General features: G+C 40.7%; 1 protein-coding gene across 1 annotated transcript in view; it reads right to left on the bottom strand.

Annotated features, from left to right (window-relative positions):
* Positions 1-20,000, bottom strand: part of EGFL6 (EGF like domain multiple 6) — a 36,909-nt gene extending 16,909 nt beyond the window's left edge. The window contains exons 1-7 of the mRNA XM_027725193.2: positions 19,922-20,000; positions 13,266-13,375; positions 11,002-11,094; positions 8,085-8,204; positions 6,437-6,556; positions 5,323-5,457; positions 3,460-3,582 (exon numbers count right to left, since the gene is read on the bottom strand). Of these exons, the coding sequence (XP_027580994.2) occupies positions 3,460-3,582; positions 5,323-5,457; positions 6,437-6,556; positions 8,085-8,204; positions 11,002-11,094; positions 13,266-13,375; positions 19,922-19,989 (769 nt within the window). The 5' untranslated portion in view covers positions 19,990-20,000. The remainder of the gene's footprint in view (positions 1-3,459; positions 3,583-5,322; positions 5,458-6,436; positions 6,557-8,084; positions 8,205-11,001; positions 11,095-13,265; positions 13,376-19,921) is intronic.
* Positions 20,001-21,330: the final 1,330 nt, after the last annotated feature.

Consider the following 21,330-nt stretch of genomic DNA (forward strand, 5'->3'; position numbering starts at 1 on the left):
AATGCTTCCAGCAGGAAATGTGTGATGACAAAAGCCTAAGTGTTATTCATTAAAGGATAGCAGCAGTATTTGACTTCATACTGAATTGAACTGTAAGAATATCACCAGTGATATGACCACAATTACTTCTTAAGCTTTGAAACTGTATTGTGTCAAACGCAATGTTTCTCAGGACTGGCAAGTTAATAAGAAAGCAAAATCATATATAGGGTTTGAGAGTTACCCTATCAACAAAAAATGAGTGAGTAATATAAGAGGCACAGAGAGAGCTGGCATGAAATTGTATTGACATTTAGATATCCAGCAAAATATAATGAAGAGTAGTAACCCCTGCCTCCAGCCCAGCAATAACAAGAGTGTCATTGTTGAGCTCCTTAGAGTGATGCCTGAAGGTCGTAGACAAAGTTAGTAATCCTTTTTCCTGTTATTTTGTTGTACCATAAAAGTGAATCAAAAATAGGTTCATTTTTTTCCGCAGGAATCTTAACTGGTTATGGAACCTTGTGAGACTCTATTCTTAAATAAAAGCTGAAATACATATAGTAGTATGTGGCAGGGGAAATGTGGTTTTTCAATGCACAATAGGAAATCAGGAAACACATGAACCTGAGAAGAGCAACAGATTGCAGCAAGAGGGAGGCCAGATGTGGAAATGGCTAGGACCTTTTTAGGGATCATTCAAAACATTACATCTCTATGGATTCTCAAATGAAATGTGGGTTAGAGACAGTTCAGAAGCAGCCTCTAGTGTTTCATGCATATTAGGAGTGTTAAATGGCAAAAGGGTGCCTGAACAATCACAAGTCATATCCATGCCAGCAGTAGTATTTGCTGTCCAATGTTTCAGCAGCTTTCTCCTAAGTTATTATATTGACATGCAAATTGAATGAAAGAATTTACCCCACCTTGTGTGCAAAGGTGAATTATATATTATTTCACTTATTCGGTTATTTGGTGTCATGAGGAGATGTAGCCATAGGTCTTTCATTATAAACAATGTACTTAGCTATGCTCTTTTCATTAAAATATTTTTCTTTTGTTATAAAAAGCAAATACTGCTGCCATGGTAGCCAGTATGTTATATACTAGAGGCAACTGCTATAAAGTATTAAAGCTTCCCTATGAAAACAGGATTGCAGCCCTGTGGGGATACTTATGTGGAGTACTGAGGACATATTTAAGAAGCCTTTTGTTTAACTGCAGCACAACCCCAGGCCCATCTGTTGAGAGCTGGGGTGGGACACAGGAGCTGTAGCCACTGTCACCAAAAGAAGTGTGAAGCCCCTTAAAAATCCTTAAGCCCCTAATGTCCCAGGATCATGCCCTCATCCTATTAAATCCAATAACAAAACTTTCGGCTTCAGTAAAGCCAAAGGTTTTCTACAATTGCCATATGACATGGAGAACACTCAGTGTTTCAGTGTACTGGTTGATACACTGGTACATCCAATTGGTGTTTGTGTTACTGTTTGAAAAACATTTTCCCCAATAGCAAGACGCATGTCCTGTCCTCATCAGTTATACTGGTCAGACTTTTTTGAGGATTGCAGTAAAAATGAACTATTGAAACATTCAAGGCTAAAAGAATCTCCTCCTCTTCCCTTTAAATAAAAGGTGTATGTGGGGGAATGACCACCAGATAAACCAGTCTCTCTTTAGCACCACTGATTTTCAGGTTTTACCTACCACTGACTCTAGTCTTTTTCTCCTCCTCAGTTGTTTCATATATCTTTCTAGCTAGACACTCACGTTTTGATCTTCTGCCTATGGCTGTGATTTCTCTCATTACTATGTGTTATTCCTCTATCCTTTCTCATAGTAAATCTCTTTTCCATTTAGTGTATTTTACTAAGTTTATGAATGCATGTCTCCTTCCTCTGCTAAGCAAATAATGGACTTCAGTAATTGGAAATACGACATTAGGAAGTAGTCAGAGAGAGGCAAACAACTAAGAAACATCAGTGAGAAGATAAAAATCACCTGACTTCAGGACTGATTTTTTTTACAGGGATAGACATTAAAAACTGCCTCCCCACAAGCAAAAATATTTCCATTGTTCATATTTAAGCAATCATGCCTGTTGAATTGTTTCTGCTTGAGCAAAGAATGTTTTATACATAGACTTAGCCAAAAAGAGATTGGAAATTGTCAGCATTTAATAAAAAGAAAACAAACAAATGAAAAAAAAACCAGGTCATTTTGCTTGGAGATGTATTTCTTTAACATTTCATCAGTGGTACATTTTGTTTTAACAAAACCATATCATGATGTGTCATTTCAGCTTGCTGTGGTGTTCAGTCAGGTCTCAATCCCTCTTACTGCATCCTTCCATTGCAGTAAGATGCAGTGACATATCACAGGGGATGTGGTCTAGCAAGGAAACTGGCTCATAACATTGAATTTGGAGAGAGGAACCTCCTAAACAGCTCTACTGTGGCAATCTGTGTCCAAATCAAACCTTTCGGTACCAGGCAGGTTTCTGATTGTTTTTTTTTGGTCATTAGAAATCAACATTTTTTACTGGAAATAGAAATTTAACAAAATGGTTTGATACTTGGGGCTGTCCTGTGCCAGGCTGGGAGCTGGACTTTGATGATCCTAGTGGGTCCCTTCCAACTCAGAAAATTCTGTGATTCTGTGAAAATACTAACTTATCAATGTGTATTGAAAGTTTCAATGACTATCATAATGGGAGTAGGAACATGGATAAAAGAGGGTCTCATAGAACATCTGTAACCATGAAATATAACCGTAATACATATCTGATCAAGGATTATTTGAAAAAAGCCCAGGAAGGTTTATGCAGTTTGTGCAGGGCTCAGATGTCCTCCCTAGGAAAACATTTCTAATGGTGTTGCAGGAGAAACCTCTGCTGGGTTTAATAAAGGTATAAATAAAAAGGTTCATTTTAAATAGAAGGACAAGAACAGCCCTTCTTTCTTCCTTCTTGGAGGGTCATGTTCAGTTAGACCAGGGCAATGACATCTTTATGGGAAGACTTCAATATTCAATAGAGAAACAAATGCAAAATTTTAAGGGAAAATAGTTTAACACAGAAGTCACAGCTTTTCTCCCTTTTCTCATTTTTTGCTAAGTTAGCCTGAAACTCTTCTGGAAGAAACTGCACAGCCCTCCAAAGGGCTACCCTTGGGAGTTCATGGAAAATTCACAGTATGTTTTTAAAGCTGTTTCTTCACGACAAATCCTCTTCTCTGTTCTATTTATGATTCCTAGAGATATATGAGACTTGGAGACTCATAGGCAAAATTAATTTGAACAACTTATAAATGTACTAACTATGCTATGACTCCTACAATTAATATATTGGTTTTTTGAGAGGTCTTGCTTGGTTGGTATTGCAGCACTGTTCAGCATGACATTTCCAAGAAAATGTCTTAGAATGATCAATTGTTGGAGAAAAACAACACAGCAGTATTCCTGACATTCAGTGGTACTCACCAGCACAGTCAAATCCAGTTCCTCGGTATCCCTGTTTACATTTGCACTTGAAGGACCCCTCAGTGTTGAGACACTCTGCATGGAGGTTACACCTGTGTGTATTTGTCACACATTCATTCACATCTAGGGAGAGATATAGATGCTTTAGTGAAAACCCAAGGTTCACGACAGCTTGTCTGTGCCAGCCATCTGTTTCCAGGTATTGCGAGCACTAACGTTAGACCAAGACAGCCCAGCGACCATCAGGGGCAGAAGAATTCACAGTAGGAGAGAATGCTGACTGTCAGCTCCACATGCACAACTACTGGTATATGCATCCATGGAAAATGTAGAGCATCTCAGTAAAGACAAAGTGGATGTAGTGATTTTCTGACTGAGAACAGGATTCAAGCTATAGGTTGAACACACTCTTCTGTTAACAGAATGCAAAAGGCACCAAGAGAATGTGTGACATCAATTAAAAAACAGCTCACCAAAACTTTCTCAATCTTTCATTCACTGTAGGAGAAAAGCAATGGAAAGTAAATCTGAGTATGCCAAGACGTTATAAGATCTTTAATCTACCTCTCATATTCCAGCATACGTATAATGCTATATGAAAAAAGTATAATCAGGAAAATTCAGTAGAAAGTACTATGGTCAACTCACAGCAAAATGTACAAGCACCAAGAGTATTTGATTTTGTTCTCCTTTTTCCTTATTTTTCTCCATCACAAAGATGTTTCTGATTTCTCCCACATGAGGGAGTCAAGCTGGTGCACAAATGTTTGTGCCACTGGCATTTTATCCAGATTGCATCATTTTTAGCAGCTGACAGGTCCTCTCATAATGTAAGTCAGCAAACAGACAAGTAGCAGGAAGAGTGACTTAAAAATCTGGTATTTCTGAAAGTGAGATTGAGGTTTGCAGATAAAGTCCTGACTACTGAGACCTCTCCAGTTTTTCCCCCATCCACATATATTGTATGAAAAAATATTTTTTCCAGTTTAAGACTCTCAGGGTTTGCAGACAACAAGAAATGCAAATTTAGGTCTCCAAATCTGCCTCACGATCTCACTTCCTCCCCTCAGTCAATATCAATCAAATATAAACAAAACACATGAATTCTCTTTTTAATGCACTTGTAGTAGTTCTAACCCTTCCAGGCCCTTGTGTTGTCAACAACTTGAACAATGCTCCTGTGGCACCTGCTGCAGGAACTTATACTTTGCTGTTCTTCCATCGTTCAACTAATGGATTGAAACAGGAGTGAAGGTGATCTGACATTTGTTTTGACACCTGAGCATGTCAAGATAACTTTTTGCCTGTATTTATTCTTGTTAGGGAGAAACTTTGGCATGCTATAGAGATCTGAAAAGTAATTGAAACCTACTATTTTCACACCTTTGTTCCCATTGTCTCTACTGTCCATCCAAAGAACTTGTTTTAAAGTCATGAAGGCACTTGATTCACATTCCTCAATAATGACACACAAAAAAAGAAAAAAAAATAAAAAAAATTTGCTCATCACAGTTTGAAAGCCAAGACAACAAAAAATGGTTCTTTAACTAAACCTGTACCTGAAGTGGCATTTATTTTAGTCAACTGTTGCTAGCTTACTACAAACTCTTGCACATCTTGACTCGGTACAATGAGGCCATTTTTAATCGCAAGTACCAGTGGTTACGTTTTTCATAAGGCTACAGAGAAAACTCAGAGAAAAATTCAAAGTGTCATCAAGAATATCCTTAGGGTGACATCTTTTATTCGTTTCTGAGGCAGTATCTGCAGGCTAGGCCGTCATGCTTTAGGCAATGACAGGGAAGATGCACACTGTGGGAAAAAAAAACAACGAAGAAGGAAAATTCATGGGCTAACTCTTACCTACACAGTCATAATGGCCACTGACGTATTTCAGTTCATAACCAAGCTGGCACTTGCAGTAGTAGCTTCCAAAGGTGTTGATGCATCTGCGGTTGTAAGAGCAGAGAGCTTTGCCAGTGGAGCATTCATCAATGTCTAGAGCAGAAAGGATGCCGGTCAGATCCATGAGAAGGTAAAATGGGAAAGCAAGAACTAGTTGGGATTTGCATGGGAATGGTTTGGTCTTGGCTATCACAAGTTGTTTAATAAATAACTCCTGTAACTTCATGCTTGGTGATGGCTTTTTGCTTTTGCATGTGTTCTTCTGAATGAAGCAGTAAAATGTGAACTAACCTCATGGAAGATTTTGAGACCCGGCACGGTAAAATCTAGGGTAACTGGCAGTTACCAGTAACTAGGGTAACTGGCAGTAACTGTCCCTCACTGGGGACAATGATTTGCCCTAAGGTCTTGGAGTAGGCTCAGGAGGAAGTACAAAAATTTATTTCCCAGAGAATAGAAATGCCAAAGAACAGTTTAAGACAAAGTTCCAGGAACAGGAAATCAAGAGCAGCAGCAGCTCTTCTACTGAACCTCTGCACCTCCCCTTGCTGGGCTAAGGCAAGACATATCACATTTTAGCACATAGTAGTGACTTTGAATGTAATTCATCATGCCACACTGCTGCCCTTTATGGCTTAGAACTGCTATGATGCGCTGCTGGACACCACGGTCAGTCTTTTTATAATTTCTACCATTTGTTTCCATGCTTAGGTGATCAAAGGGAAGTGGACAAGAATTCAAAAATATTTAAATAAACCTGGACAGCTTCCTGAAGACAAAACATTGTATTTAATGGCCTCATAGCAATAGGGAGAAACTGAATCTGTTGATGACTCTAAATCATGTCAAAACATTCAATTATTTATTGGAGATGAGACTTATCAGAAGAATTACTTGGCCAATAGTACAAGAACAGTTATTAAAAAAAAAGCATGAAAACTTTACATCACACTCTGATTAACAAGAAGAATTATTCAATCCAGCAAGGAGGATTAACTACTTCTTAACCTTTCCCCAGAGTCTTATGGTTTCAGGAATCCTACAGAAAAGAAAGTGAGCTCTCTAAGCGTACCAATGCATGTCCTTCCATTTGATCCCAGCTGAAGGCCACCTGATGGACAGAGACACTGCACCTCCCCTTTGACTTCTTCACATCCATATTGGCAATTCACCATGGCACATGTCCTGGAACCTGAAAACAGTATTTCAAATAACAAAAAGAGCAAAATTCTAGGCTGGGATCACACACTTAAGTTAGATCTGGATGAACACAGAAATTAATCAGAACAACAAAATTTCATTCATTATAAATAAAACTGTCTATACATTAACACATTAACAATTCTGGAGTCCATATGATAGATCTTACACTCCTGTCTACTTTGTTCTTTCCTTATCAGCCCTTATTCCTCTCTTTTTTGCTGATCCCAGTTCTGCGACTTTTTAATACCACCCTTTAGACTCAGAGAGAGAAATGGAAGAAATAAATATCCAATTCTCAAGGATGTCAGGGGCCTGCAGCTGCTGTCTGCCAGTAATACACACCATGGTTAGTAATGCAGTGGCATGAACCTGAGATGTGATGGATGACAGGGAAACCCTCCAGAAGCTCTGGCCCCTGGGCACCTTTTGTGGCAATTGCAGTCTCCCTGCCATAAGTGAGAGACAGTAGTGGCTCTGGTTTTCAGACCTGCTCTACAGCTGCAGACCCTACACTCCTGCAAGTATTTGCCAAGGCTGGGTACTTTTACAATTATTCTGATTGACTTGCCAGATGGGCACCCTGCCTGATGAACGGTTTTCTCCAAGATTTGGAGATCAAAGACTTTTAGAATTTATGGTTTTCTGTCATGTTCATGGGAAAAACTGTGCTGTACCCCATACAGCCAGGTCCTTTGGTTTAGAATACAGCTCTCAAGCAGGTTGTTCCACTGCTCGGACGAACTGGCTTCCTTGTCCACCTGATGGATCTGCTCCAGTCCAGTGAACACTATAAAGGACTGCCACCATGTTACCTGGGTTTTGTGAAATTCAAAGCCAAAATACTTGTATGGAACTGCTCAGGTGAAGAAAAAAAGTATTTTCTACAAACAAAACTCGATCATTGAAAAACAAGATGCTTCCTCAGGTCTGAAAATCAGGTTGGCTAAAACAGTGGAATGCTTTCCATTTCATGCTGGCTTAAAGACAAAGAAGATAGGTAGAAATATCTATTTTCCCCAGAAGTTTAGATAAGCCTTAGCTCAAGGAACAAATGTTTGCAAGAAGCTGGCAGCAGCTGTGGGAGGCATATCAATACAGATAAAATAAATCAGTCATGGAGCACAGAAAGGTAAAGCAAGGAATAACAGCATGTAAAAAGTAGTCTGTATTGGTGCTTTGCTTGGATAGATTAATTTATCCTTACTCAGCAGATGAACTGGCAGGACTATGCACCGAGATTGTGCTAGCTGTCCTTCATCTGAAGTAAAACTATCAAAGATTTTTATTCTAGAAGGATCAAAACTCCTCTGAATACCAAAATACAAGTATGACCTAGTTTACTTTATCCAGGAACTACCAAATAGAAAAGCCTCTTTCAGCTGTGGCAGTACCAGAGAACTGGGGTAAAAACCCTATACTAAATAAGCTAAATCTGTTCATCACAAGAAGAAAATCTGCTGGAATTAAATGTGATTAGATGATTTTGGTGTGCCTGTTCCATCAGCTCTATTACTTACTTGCACATGTGCCATCTGGCATAAGCATGTACCCGTTGAGACAATAGCACTTGTAGCTGCCATGTGTATTCATACATCTGTGCTCACAAGGACGTGGCTTCAGTCCACATTCGTTCAGATCTGCAGAAGTCATTGGAATTAAATGAGTGCTGGGTTTCTATACATATATTCATACATATAGGTGGATAATATTGCCTAATGCATTGGATTCCCCAGAGTAAAATCGTTTGGATGGAAAATGAGCCAGCCCCTTGCAAAATGAGAGTTTACCAGACCATCTGGCTGAAAGACTGCTAGTAAAACCAACATACACAGACTTCTACACTTGAAAAACTAATGCAAACTCTGGCCACATCTGGCAGCTTGTTAGGAAGAAGTGGAGTGCTGGAGAGAGAATTTAGTTACTCTCTTTTGGGGAGTTATTTGTCTGGATTTCTCTGATTCTAGCTGGAGATTTTAGCCCTCCCACTGACCTCTGCACTAGAAAGGCAAAAATGAGACTGAGAACAGCAAATGAGTTTAAGTGAAACAAAGACTTTTACTTTTGTTTTTCTGAGCTACACATTGGCACCAAGGTTATCAGTAGCAGAAATTAATACAATAAATAAATACAATAAAATTAAATACAATATATGATAAGACCAATCTCAAAAATCTCAAAATCCTGAGAATGAAAGCATCCTAAATCTTTCTCAAAATCCAAGATGTAAAGACTTTGCAGAAACGAACTCAATTTCAAATTCCAATCGCTATTCTTCACAGGGAGAAAATGAGAATTCCAAAAAGTTTAATTTGTGCAGTATAGGGTGAGCAGTGTTCACAATAATATTTGGCCTATGACAAGGGGACAAAAATCTCTGTTTGTGACTTCTGTGAACTGACATCTCTACCTCTTCCAGTGATGAGGAAACAGGCAGAATGCATTAACAGAATGCACCAGCATATGCAGCCCTTTCAACATGTGCTGTGTTAAACAGAGCATAGGACCAATAATATATCTTCAGTTAAGATGCAGCTCTCCAGGCAAGCACTGAGTTTGTGTAGCTCCACTTCTAATGGGAGAAGCATCTGTTCTCATGCCTATGTACCCTGCAGACCACAGGGTCAGCCATTTGAAGCATAAACTTTGTGGAGGTGCAGAAGTGTTTGTTACAGCTCAGTCCAGGGAAGAAAGAGGTTTTCTATTTCTAAAAGACATTCTATTATTTAAATGTAGGGTGTGTTTGGAAAAGGGCAACCTATCTTCTTGCAAATCACCCTGGATTTTTGTGCTACTGTGGCTCCACTAAATAATCAAGACCCTCTTAACAAAGCAACTAGGGAGTAAACTGGAGAACAAAAGTTATTCTACTTAGGCCATACATTTTCAAAAGTGCTTATCTGCACCTATCTCACACAATGCACTGACAGCATACACAGCTCTAAAAAAAACCCTATGGAGATAAGGCTAATTTGGCTCAGACTTGGTGGCAGACTAATACAGTCCCCTTATCTCTGTTATTTTAGTTAGCTCATGTTGAGCTTGCTCAGCAGGGCATTCTGTGTAAGGACAGACCAAAGCTACATCTCCAGTAAACTAAAAGTGGGTATGAGCATTCCTAACTGCTGGAACATGACCACCTAAATGGCTATACTGTTGAAACAGCTCTTGGAGACTCTGGGAGACTTCTGGCCTGTGCCAGCAACCACTTTACTGAAAAAATCCTGGCTGTGCTTCGAAAGGTAGAAGAGCCTAGGGTCTAAGAGGCGATTTGCACATGTGGGTCTGTGTGGTGCTTCCACCATGCCTCAGACTCTGAACCTACTGCAAGTGGCACAGAACTGATCTGATTGCCTACAGAGGGCATTTCAAATGCAGATGGAGTTACTGCACAGAAAACACCTAAAAACTTGGGGCTTCTCTGTTGCTTTTTGGTAACTTTTAAGCTGCCAAAAATTTTTAAGGTTAAACTTCTGTGTTTAAAGGTAGAAATTGTAAGTAATACCTACATATCTGTTACATGTAACCACAGCTGCTGTTTCCCTTTCCTCTCTAGTGGTACTAAGGAATTAACTTCTTTCCCTGTGAAAAACACCAAAAGTGCAAAAGATGGAGTTTTCTAAAATACTTAACCATATAGCTTTATGATACATTGTTTGAAATATACTGTGTAATAAATGGGTTGTTTTGACTATAAAAAAAGTGTGTTTAGCACATCAATGCAAAATTTTCAGTCAAAGGCTGCAGGAGCTTGGTAAGGTAGCAAGCACCTGCAGTTCACTCATCTGTGCTGCAGTAGGATGGACCTGCTCCTTTCATCTGATCCAACACAGGGGTCTCATATATTGGAACAGGAAAAAAAAATTGAATTCTTACCTATGTGTTAACTGAAATATTTCCATGTTGAATTGCAAGTTTATGGAGGGAAAGTGGTGCATTTAAAGTTTCTGAAAATGCAATTCTAAAGACTCCCAATTCTGGTTCTCAGAAATACCATTCAGCATCTGCAAACAGCCCAGACAGCTTGATAAATTACATGTCTAGCATATAATTGCATGTCTTTCTGATTAGAAGGTTAGTTAAAAAAGAAACATGGATTGCTAGTTAAGAAAATAACATGGGTTCTGGAATTGACTGCCATCTCTTCTGATACTTTCCTATGTAATCTCTCCATGCCTTAATCCTCTGACTATAAACATGACAGTTTGCCCTTGTCATCAGCCCATAGGACATGCACAATATGGGTTCAAACTTCTGTTTGCTGAAGGAGACTTAGGGCTTGCCTGGGATGCTGGAGATGTAAGAGCCTTATACTCTTAAGTTCTTCTACATAAACATGAAAATATCCTGGTTTACTATATTGGAAGATGACACAAACCATAGTACAAGATAAGGAGACAGAAAATCAACAGTGCTTTCTGGAGCATATGCACTAACCTTGATTACAGGTTTTCCCTGTAAATCCAGGGAAACATTTGCATTTGTTTGGTCCCATGCACTCCCCATACTTGCAACCATGTCCACAGGTAGCTGGTGGAGTCAGGCAGAGAAAGGAGAGAGAAAAAGTTAGAAATATTCTATTCAAAAACTTTTGCCCTGCTTAGTTGCCTAAAAACTTTTTGCATAAGTTCAGCATCCTCCATACCTCTCCCTCTAGTCTGAGCATGGTAGCTACTGATCAGCACTTTCTATCTGCTTGAGAATAGTGACGCTAACATAAATTAAAAGAGTTTGGTTTTTTCCAGGTTTATTAAGACTGGGAAAAGAAGGGATTACTTTTAGGTCTCTCTCTCATACTTTTTCTGCCATGCTTACAACTCATATTTAGTAGTTTTGTACTCTTGCATTTTTCCTGTTTTTAAGAAGCCTATGTGAGAAGCAGCTGGCCAGCAGCTTGACTTGCTAGGCTTGGCGTCTAGAGTAGGAAAACAGCAACGAGACTCTCCTGTAGCCAAAGGAGACATATTATACTACAGCAGTTTTACAGTCTTGGACCTTCTGAGTTACAGCTGAGGAACGTGTCTATTCCATAGTGGAACATCCAGAGCACATCTGTCGTGAGGCAACTGTCCTTACCACACATCCCAATAAGTATAATTGCATCAGGTTTACAATAATTTGAGAGGGCTATGCTTAACCTGCATGGATTAAAAAGTAAAATTTTCTAACTCTCAGCCCTCTAGATCATCAATCAGAAATTAAACTGACTTTTATAAGGCTTATAAGGCTCTTAAAGTCAATATGATTGTCAACATGGGGGTTATGCAGGAAGAGCAAACAAGACATGCATTTAAATCAGCACTAGCTCTGTAAAAACAGTGAAAAAGTATGCACCAGGATGCACATCTCGATATCTTGTGTATTTAAGCTGATCTGCAAACTATAGGAAAGCACAGTGTTAATTACTATATAGTAAAACGAATAATTAAAATTCATACTTCTGATTTCAAGTATCTTCCCTACATTTACAGAAGCATTCAGATGTACTGATCCACTAACTCCACAGACAGAGGCATTTTTCAACACTATTTCTATCCCTGAAGGCAACATGACACACTGCAAGACCAGCTTGTTCCCCTGGGATTCCATGCATCCTTGCTTAGCATGGTCTCCCATGGGATGGACACATTCCGCAGCTGTAACTGAGGAGATCCAAGACTGGAAAAGAGCAGCTTGCAGTGTTAGCACTGAAGCAGAGAACACTACATCTGGATTTACAATGCAGAATTACATTATAGGTGGCTTAAAAGTAATTTGCCAAAGAAGAGCCTTCAAAGTTTATGAAAACCTATTGCTTTAAAACAGGACAACCTACTCCACTGGCTGATCAGAGCTGTATTTGTCACCTCTCCCTCTAGCTATTCATTTGCATCAAAACTAAGGCATTATTAAGCAATGCAGAAATATGAAAATAATCCCTTTTTTCTTTTTCAAAATGATGTTTTATATATATAAAGCAGAGACATTTTATGATTTTCAGCAGTGAATAACCCTAAGCCTCTATACAAATTCACCAGATACAAAATGCCAAACCCTCTGGGACAACAGGTGCAACATCTGAAAAAGATTTCTAAAACATATATTTTATGATTTTGTTGTGTATTGCACAAGTACAGTTGAAGAGAAAGATTCCACATTGCCTTCTCCTTGGGATCTGTAGACCTTTTACAAATTAGAAATGTCTTAAGAGCCATTGTCTCTTCATTAAGCCAATGATCCTCAGACCAGAATGCTGGCTGGCTACCCAAGCTCGGGTGCACTTATTTCTTGAGTTTTATTTATGTTTTCAGTTAAAACCTCCTGGTTCTCAGAGGCTGTGTACTCTGAAGATAAAGGATATCAACTGACAGAAAACTATTTTAGGGATCCTTACGTAGCATTGGAAAACACTGTGGTTTTACACATTCTCAACAGCTGTAAAAGTATAGGCACTGACCAGGGCTGTGCAGGAGATTGGAACAGATGGTCCCTTCTGGATCTAAGAATCTCTGCATATGCAGTTGATGGCTTTTTATTATTTACCCAAAGCTCTGGGTTTTTTGGGGAGATGGTCTTTCAAATATGTTTTATTTTCACAGAGTTAAGAAATTTCACTCCTCAGAAGGTTTCTTTCTGTAACTTCTGGCAGACATATATGAAAACCCTTTATCAGTACCAAGTACACAGCCATGGAGAGGAAACAAGCATAAAGTTAATGTTACCTTCGCAGTGGCCCTTGTTCTTTTTCCAGCCATAACAGCAATCCAACCTGGAACCATAGCGACACACCCCAGGCTGGCTCACAGCCACCAGCTGCCCAAGAGCTCTCAAGCTGCATAAGGAAGGACAAACAGCAGCTTCATCAGGCAAACACACTTTAGTTCATTCCTCTGTGTACTCCATTGCACATTTCTCTTATGTTTTATCCCCTGTCAGGCATTTTCATTTCACAAAACCTGGAGCAGTGTTCCTAGAGAGGAATGCAAAGTCACATTTGATCGGAGAAACAGGGGAGCTGGGAACGTTTCACCTGCAATAAATTAACTGTGCAACATAAACCCTTTCTAATAAGAAACATGGCAAAGGCAAAAAATACAGCCAGGTCCCCTGCTAGTATGAGTCATTTTTAATATCAGTGAAGTCAATGGGGCTGCCTCAGTTTGTGCCACGTGAACAACCTGGATCGAATATACGATGCCACACCTGACAACGTTTTTGCTTTGGATGATGAAATATTGATTCTACAGAAATGCATGTTCCGAACATCAGGCAGCCCCATAAAAGATAGTGACTTGCAGGTCATAGTCACTGCACACATGCAAATTGATTGCATAAGTGCAGACAGTCTTGAGCGTTCTGGTTGCACGGGGCTGCCTGACCATAGTGTTGATTTCACCTGCCGATAAGCCAAGGAGTTCAAAGTCACTGCAGATCAACAACTGCAAGAGTTGGAAAACCTGCCATGTTAGTTGCCAAAATCATACATCTGATGCAATTCCACAACTGTGTAAATCTTCTAGACCTACTCTGTGCTGCAACTAGTACTGCGGATTTAGTTGTCTTCTCCCTCTGTTTGCTGTTACTTAAGTTCTCCAATACCACATGCCTGTCCCCTTCATGAAATTCCTTTTCCAAAATCCTGTGTCCTCACTGCTTTTTCCAGTCCATAATTTAAAATGTGCATTCTTCAAAGAGTCCAAAATGTTGGTTTTGACACAGAATACACCTTATTGGTGACAGCTTTATAGTAAGTGATTTGAGGTACTGAGGGGGCAATACACAACAAAAAATATCTCATGGTGGGAAAAAGAAAGATGGAGAAAAGTAATCAGGCATGAACTTTTGCATTTTTCAGTCTGAGGCACAGTAAAGCCATTGCTTTATCACATTACAGCAGCGCTTTGCACTTATCCAGTGCTTACCTGTAAGGGTTGCACTCATATCAGAACCGTTACTGTAAACATCACTGAGGCAAACTAATAAAACAAATATATGCATACACTTCAAAGTACAATATGTTACACCAGCATTTTCTGTAGTAGCTGAACCATTGAAAAGAGAAGGGAGTACAGAGGAAATGCACAAGCTCATGTACCTGAGATACTCTGAATGAAGAGATGGTCTTCATGTCACTGGACAAGTAAAAAAGCCTCAGTGTTGGACTAAATTGTTCTGAAGTCATCCAACCTTTGCCATCAACCCAGTGATGCAGTTTACAGGAGTACACTCACCTCATCTTCAGACAGGTGAAAAAGTGTATTAAATAGCTATAACTCCTCTATGTGCATCTGTGAGAAATCAGCACCCTGCCTCTGCATATATAGACAAAAAAATAACCTTTTTCCATTTTGTTCATCCAAATGCTGCCGGCTTAAATCACTTGCAAGTATACAAGTTAAAGAACATATGTTCTGTTTGCAGGCTAGAAAGTGCCCTTGAATTTACCTGAATAGTAAATGTACATTCTGCTTCCATCCCAGAAAATCCTCTGAAATGCATCTGGATAGTGCTATGACTCCCCTGAAAGGTTAAAATGCCTAAAGCTTGGAGCAAAAAGGACCTCATTCCTTTCCAAAAGGTGCTCATTTTCACAGGAAAAAACTTCATTCAGTAATGTTTTATTTAATAATTCACTTCAAAATCAAATGACAGTGTCTTTATAAAGTATACAATATATCTCAAGATTTCAGCACAAACTTCTCTTAAAACTGGGAAATGTTTCCTAAAACTGCAAATGAAATTAACATAGCTGTACTCTATAGATACCACCCTGGACAAGGTCTTTCTTGTGTTCTGATTTTCACAGCAAGTGCCAAGTTAAAACTTACCTTTGGCAGTGGGAAAGATCAACTAGACTATTGAGAGCCCACCTGGATCCCAAAATCTGGGAGGAAAACCAGTTTTGCCAGCTTAGTTCCTCTAAACCATGAAGAATCAACATCCGTCAGCTCTGCCATTACTGTCAGGAGTTCAGTATCTTGTGCAAAAGAAAGAAATTTAGAAAGAGGAGATTCTTTCAGGCAGGCAGATCCTTTCTGGGAGAAAGGATCCAGATCCCTTCTGGATATTGGGGGAGAAGTAATGTAGACTGGAAGCACAGGGCACTTCTGATCCCTCCCTGCAAGATATTCTTGTAGGATTTCAGAGGCCCGAGCGTGATGGCTGGGCTTGTCACTGTCTGCTCAGTGTGCAAAAAATTCTTGGCCTTGAAGAACCTGCAGCCCAAATACACAACTCAAGAAGAAAGACAAGAGAAGGTAGACTGTGCAGGTCAGTGGCAAGAGTGGTCTCTGAATTTCTAGTGAAGAACTCTGTCCTCTGAGAGTCAGCAGCTTACAGCACTGGTGCTAAAGGTAACAAGTGGCATACTTAGCTGCCCGGAGTGCCCAGGCAGGAGAGATTTTATATGGCTCTGTTGCTGCTGACATCAGTAGGGTGGTATTTAGCAAAGAATAGTGAAGATGAATAGCAACTACAGCAATCCAAGGCCTCCTTGTTTGAGGTGACAGAAAGCTGGCTGCATTATTTATCGCAAGATTGCTGTGAGCCCCTAGCACCACTATAAACTAAGTGGGACCCTCAGGTGTTTCAGTTAAAATTCTAGGAAAGGTTTACTGCTGCTGTATTGTTGTGGTTTAGCAATGGTAGTCCCCAATTCAGTGCCCCCACTGGGACTCTCCAAACCCGTTTTCTCCTCCTGCTTCCCACTGTGGTAGGATGGAGTTGAGAATTGGAGGCACAAAAGGTAAAGATCATTGGTTGACATAAGAACCACTTACTGGAAACAGCAATGAGATAAGAAAAACCATAACAACAAAAATACTAATGACAGAGGGTATAAGAAAAGAAACTATGCACATGAAAAAACCTCCAATATGGGATGACTCCCTCTACAATGTTTCCTTGACTGGAAGGAACCCCTCATGCCTGGAAGACAGTCCCTTTTCTCCACCCCCAGCAATGATGTGAGGTGGTATAGAATAACATCTGTGTCCTGGCCATGCCCCCTCCTGGCTACTGTCAAATATTAATCCTGTCCTGGCTGGAATCAGGATGATTATGTACAGTTCTTAACATGGTGAAGACATTTGAATTATATATGGTATATATGATAAGAAAAGCTATGAAGAATGGCCTATTTACAGAGGATGATAAGAACTTGGCTTCAGTTGAACAAACCAAAAGCTGAGAAGGGAATCTAATTGCTTCCTACTGCATGCCAGGCATCTCCAAAAGAGAGAGAGAAGAGCTCATTAAGATAAAGACTAATTTTTAACCATTTACTCTTGTGCTACCATCCTTTAATACTCTGAGGGGAAAACAGGAATATGAACGCCACAAGAAGGGTAAGAGTCCTGAAGAGCTTTGAAGAACTAGGAGAACAACTCCTCCCTAATTTTAAGATACATACTTTCTTTCACAGACTAAGACCTAACGTTGCCTGTAGTGACACAAACATAGGCATGAATGTTGTTCCTCTTTGAAGTAATATGAAGATTATGAATCCTATCCCAAAAAACATCAGACCAATTCAGAGCAAAACATCCAGATACTGGCCAGGATCAAGTGAGTATGTAACTTTATTCCTAGAGTGGTGTGAGGAACAGACAAAATAAATTGAATGTGTGATGTGAGGACAGATGTTAAGCTGCTACAGAGGACCTTTGACTTCTTACAGTGATTTACTAAATTTGATGTTAAAAAAGAAGAAAACATATTTACAATAGCACATATTCAGAAAGTTCACCTGCTCCACTTATCAATTGTCTAGGTAGACTTTTTAGCAGAGCAAAGTTGATTGATAGGGTAGGACGGATATCCCTGATACCCCCAATAGCTTAAATACACAAACAATTGCAAAGAAAAATATTATAAGTACAATAAAAGGTGAAAAGAGGGGACTAAAGCACACCTAAATGTTGGGACTTGCTTGTCCAAAAGAATCTTCCTACTACTCCTACCCCTCTTTATTGTTGTTTCATTCCATAAAATAAGGAAATAGTTTTACATTGCATCATTTTCTCAAAATTAGTTCATGACCTAGGCCAAATCCAAGCCACTAAAAATGTCTGCATACCAACGGGCAGTCAAAATTTCAAATATAATAACAGGGCTGTTAACTGTGCTGGACTACAAATTTCGTTATCAGCCATTTTACCCATAACAGCTAAAATAAAAAGAAGTAAAAACCTCAACACTGAAAAAAAAGATACTTGTCATGTTCTCCTGACCAGTGATCATTCGCAGTGTAAGCCCTGCCTGAACTGAGTGATGCGACAGTAGCAGCTGCAGAGGATGAGCAAGCAAATCTTCAGAAGCCTAACTTAACCAGGTAGGTAGATAACAAAGTTAGTTTGAGTTAATATAGTCCTATTAATATTGTCTTTTACTAAAGTTTTATCTAGGAAGGAGCATTTATGAGTTTTTACCTTTTTTTTTTTTTAACAGCTGCTGAATAGGTTAATGCACTGTTTCCATAAGACCTCTACAGAACACTTTTGGTCAGCTCTTGTGCACACAATAGCTGCCTGCTGCTGGCAGGGTGTGGGGGCAAACGTCTCCATTCCATTATCGTCAGCTTCCAGTTAACTCAAAGGCAGGATGTGATCCCTTTCTTTAATGTTCCTCTAAAAATATTTCTGGACATTGTTGCTAGCAAAAGCTATCACCAAACCTAAAATTTTGATCAACTGTTATATTCAGAAGAACAAAAAGATGGTATTTCAGAAATTAGCAATTTGAAAAAGATTCCTTAAAACTCTGAGTGTATGCAATACAGAGGTATATTTGAACACTGCAAAATAAAGGCATGAGGTGTTTTCTCTGCGTTGGTTGTTTGGTCGGGTTTTTGGAGTTTTGTTGGTTTGTCTGTTTTCACAAAAGTTTATTTGAGGGGTGACTTCCTTCTAGGAAAAAAGTTCACCTATATTCATATTAAATAAAATGAAAAGTGTGTCACCTTATATCTTTTAATAACTGTGTCTTAGGTAACCCTTCAGCCAGTTTCAGGCACTCAACATGACAACAGTCTTGCTTCACTGTGAATCCCTCCCAAAAGAATAAATGAAGTTTAGCTTGGGCTTGCAGAATTTTCTTCTTTATGGCTTCATGTACCCACCAAACTCATTAAAAGAAGTGCTTAGAGTAGAGAAATTAAAAGTCCAGGTATGAAAGCTACACTTCTAAGAGACATAAATAACCATAATTAAATCAGTCTTTCAAAACTGAATCTGATTTTTACTATTTCCTTTTCCTTCTTAACCATTCAGAGGCAGATAGGATCCTCTTAAATTAGGATCCCTTGTCATCCAAAGCTTCCATCAATATGTTTGAAAATCTTTTTTTCCCACTTTCTTTCAATGGAAATGGTAGAGTGACAATCTTGGTAGAACTACGAGATGCCATTACCACCCAACACCAACCTGGATAGGACAGGGTATAGAGCAATCAGTTATAGGCAGGTTGTGCATTTCCCATAGGTTTCTTGACTTAATGTGAAACAATTTTTATCAAACATATCACTCTTGGCTTTAGTTAACTTCAGGCCATATTTTCTTCCAGAAAGAGATAACATCCTTATTTTGTGTTTTTACATCTTTCTAAGTACAAACACAGGCATTTAAACAGAGCTCTGCTTCCAGAGCAAATGTGTTTTGTCGAAGATATACAAGCAAGTCTGGAGTTCGTAAACTTCCAGTTACTGGGGAGCTGACCACTCGACAGCCCCACATGTTCTGGAACAGCACACTGCCACTGGCTGATGACAAACGTTCCCATTCACAGATCTGATACTAAATAAATAAACCACACAACATCTTGAAGGCTTCACCAGCAGATGCTGTGAATTTCCCCTTTACGAGCTACTCCCTTGTTGCAGCACTTGTGCTTCTGGAGAACTGGGACGGGGAACACTAGAATGGCTTGATTAGGAGTAAGTGGTTTTATTGATCCTCTCTCAAAATCTCATTCTGTTTCCAGAGCGTACCTGTCTCTGCAGAACCTAAAACTTTGTGATGGTGGGATGATTGTGAAGCGCCTGTTTATCCAAGCAGATCAAGAACTGGAGCAGCTCACACCTTTCTACAGGTGATGCAGCTGCTCCCACCTTTTGGACCGTCACTGACGCTGCCGTTTGTCCCGAAGCAGAAGAGCCCCAGCTCTGGTGTGAGCTCCGGGAGGGTCCGAGTCGGGCGGGTGCCGTTCAGCACCACGGCCCCGGCGACCGGCCGGGAGAGCCCGGCGGACACGGGCGCGGGACGGACTCGCCAGCACCCGCACCTGCGGGCGGGCACGGCACGGACGAGGAGCGGGACCCAGCCCTAGCCTAGTCGGACCCCCGACCTCTCCCGCCTCCTCCCCGCCCGCCGTCCCCCCTCACCTGCCCACGGCGGCCAGCCCGGCGGCGAGCAGAGCGGCGAGCAGGGCGCTCCCGGGCGCCGGCACCATCGCCTGGGCGCGGGCGGCCCCCGGCGGTGTCTGTCTGTCCCTCGTTGGCCGGGCGGCAGCGCCGGAGCGCGGGCGGGCGGAGGGACGGGGCCCTATAACCGGCGGGGCGGGACGGACCCGCCTCCGGCCGCGCTCCCCCAGCACGTCCCGGGACGGGGCGGGCAGGGACCCCTGGCTCGCCTGGTGCGGAGCCACGGCGGTGTCCCTCTGGGATAGCCGTGTCGCTCCGGCCCGAGACCGGTCGCTGCTGCAGGCTCACTTCGTTCCACAGCCGGCGTGTCCCGCGGGCTCTGCCTCCGCGGGCTCCCGCTGTCCCCCGTGGCACCGTTGCGATGGACTTCTGTCACCGGGAAACGGCATTTGCATTGAAAGGTTTCCAGGCTTTGCTTTTCAGTTGCAGGACCATCTCTGACCAAACTTTGTTTAAGCCGCTAAAGAAGGTGCTTGGATATTAGGAAAAAGTTCTTAACTAAAAGAGCGGTCAGGAATTGGAACAGTCTGCCCAGTGGAATCGCTCTCCCTGGAAGTGTCTGAAAAACGTTTAGATGTGGTGCCTGGGGACATGGTTACTGGTGGACTTGGCAGTGTCAGTTGAAAGGTTGGACTCAGTGACCTTGGAGTCTTTTCCAACCTAAACGATTCTGTGATTCTAAATTGTTATTTAAGCTGTGTATGCTCACTGGTGACATTTTTTCTTGATAACTAGTCCTTTGGCTTTGGTGCTGCTGCCACTGCACGTAAACTGCTTCACCCCTGATATATTTTTCTAGAATAATGCTTGCACTTCGGGGGTGCTGGGTTTTGTATTAGGGTTCTTCTCAAGATTAACCAATAACTCTATCTTTTTGTAGTGACGTTTAAGCTGTGACTGATGTTTGCCAGCAAATTAAAAATGTTTCAGCTTTTCTTCTCTCATTTTTGCCATAGGAATGGGAATGTCCAGAAAACCTGGGATGGCAACTGTTTTAGTCACTCCAACTTAATCCTCTGCTGAGCAATATCAACACCTATATTCAAGAGAGGTATATAAAGCGATAGTGTCTATTTGGGTCAGTCTAAAATCTCAGCTAATAAGGTTTTCCAGGAGTTTCCACAATGCTTGTATCAAAACATTTTGAACAAGGTAACTTTCTAAGGATCCTAAAACAGATATTTTACTGAATTGCTCATCTACTCTTGGCTTTGAGCCTCTGCCAGGCTGTTGTCATCCACTGCTGATTTCTTTAGACTCCTGAAATTACAGATGTTCCCCCAAAGTAGGTTTAAGTCACCTTGTAGAGTGGAGCAGAGGTATCAAAAGATGGCAAATTTAGTCCCACGATTCAAATGACATCAAATTAA

The sequence above is a fragment of the Pipra filicauda genome, unplaced genomic scaffold, assembly GCF_003945595.2.
Source record: "Pipra filicauda isolate LSUMZ 115617 unplaced genomic scaffold, ASM394559v2 scaffold180_size1756469_pilon, whole genome shotgun sequence".
NCBI classification, from domain to species: Eukaryota; Metazoa; Chordata; class Aves; order Passeriformes; family Pipridae; genus Pipra; species Pipra filicauda.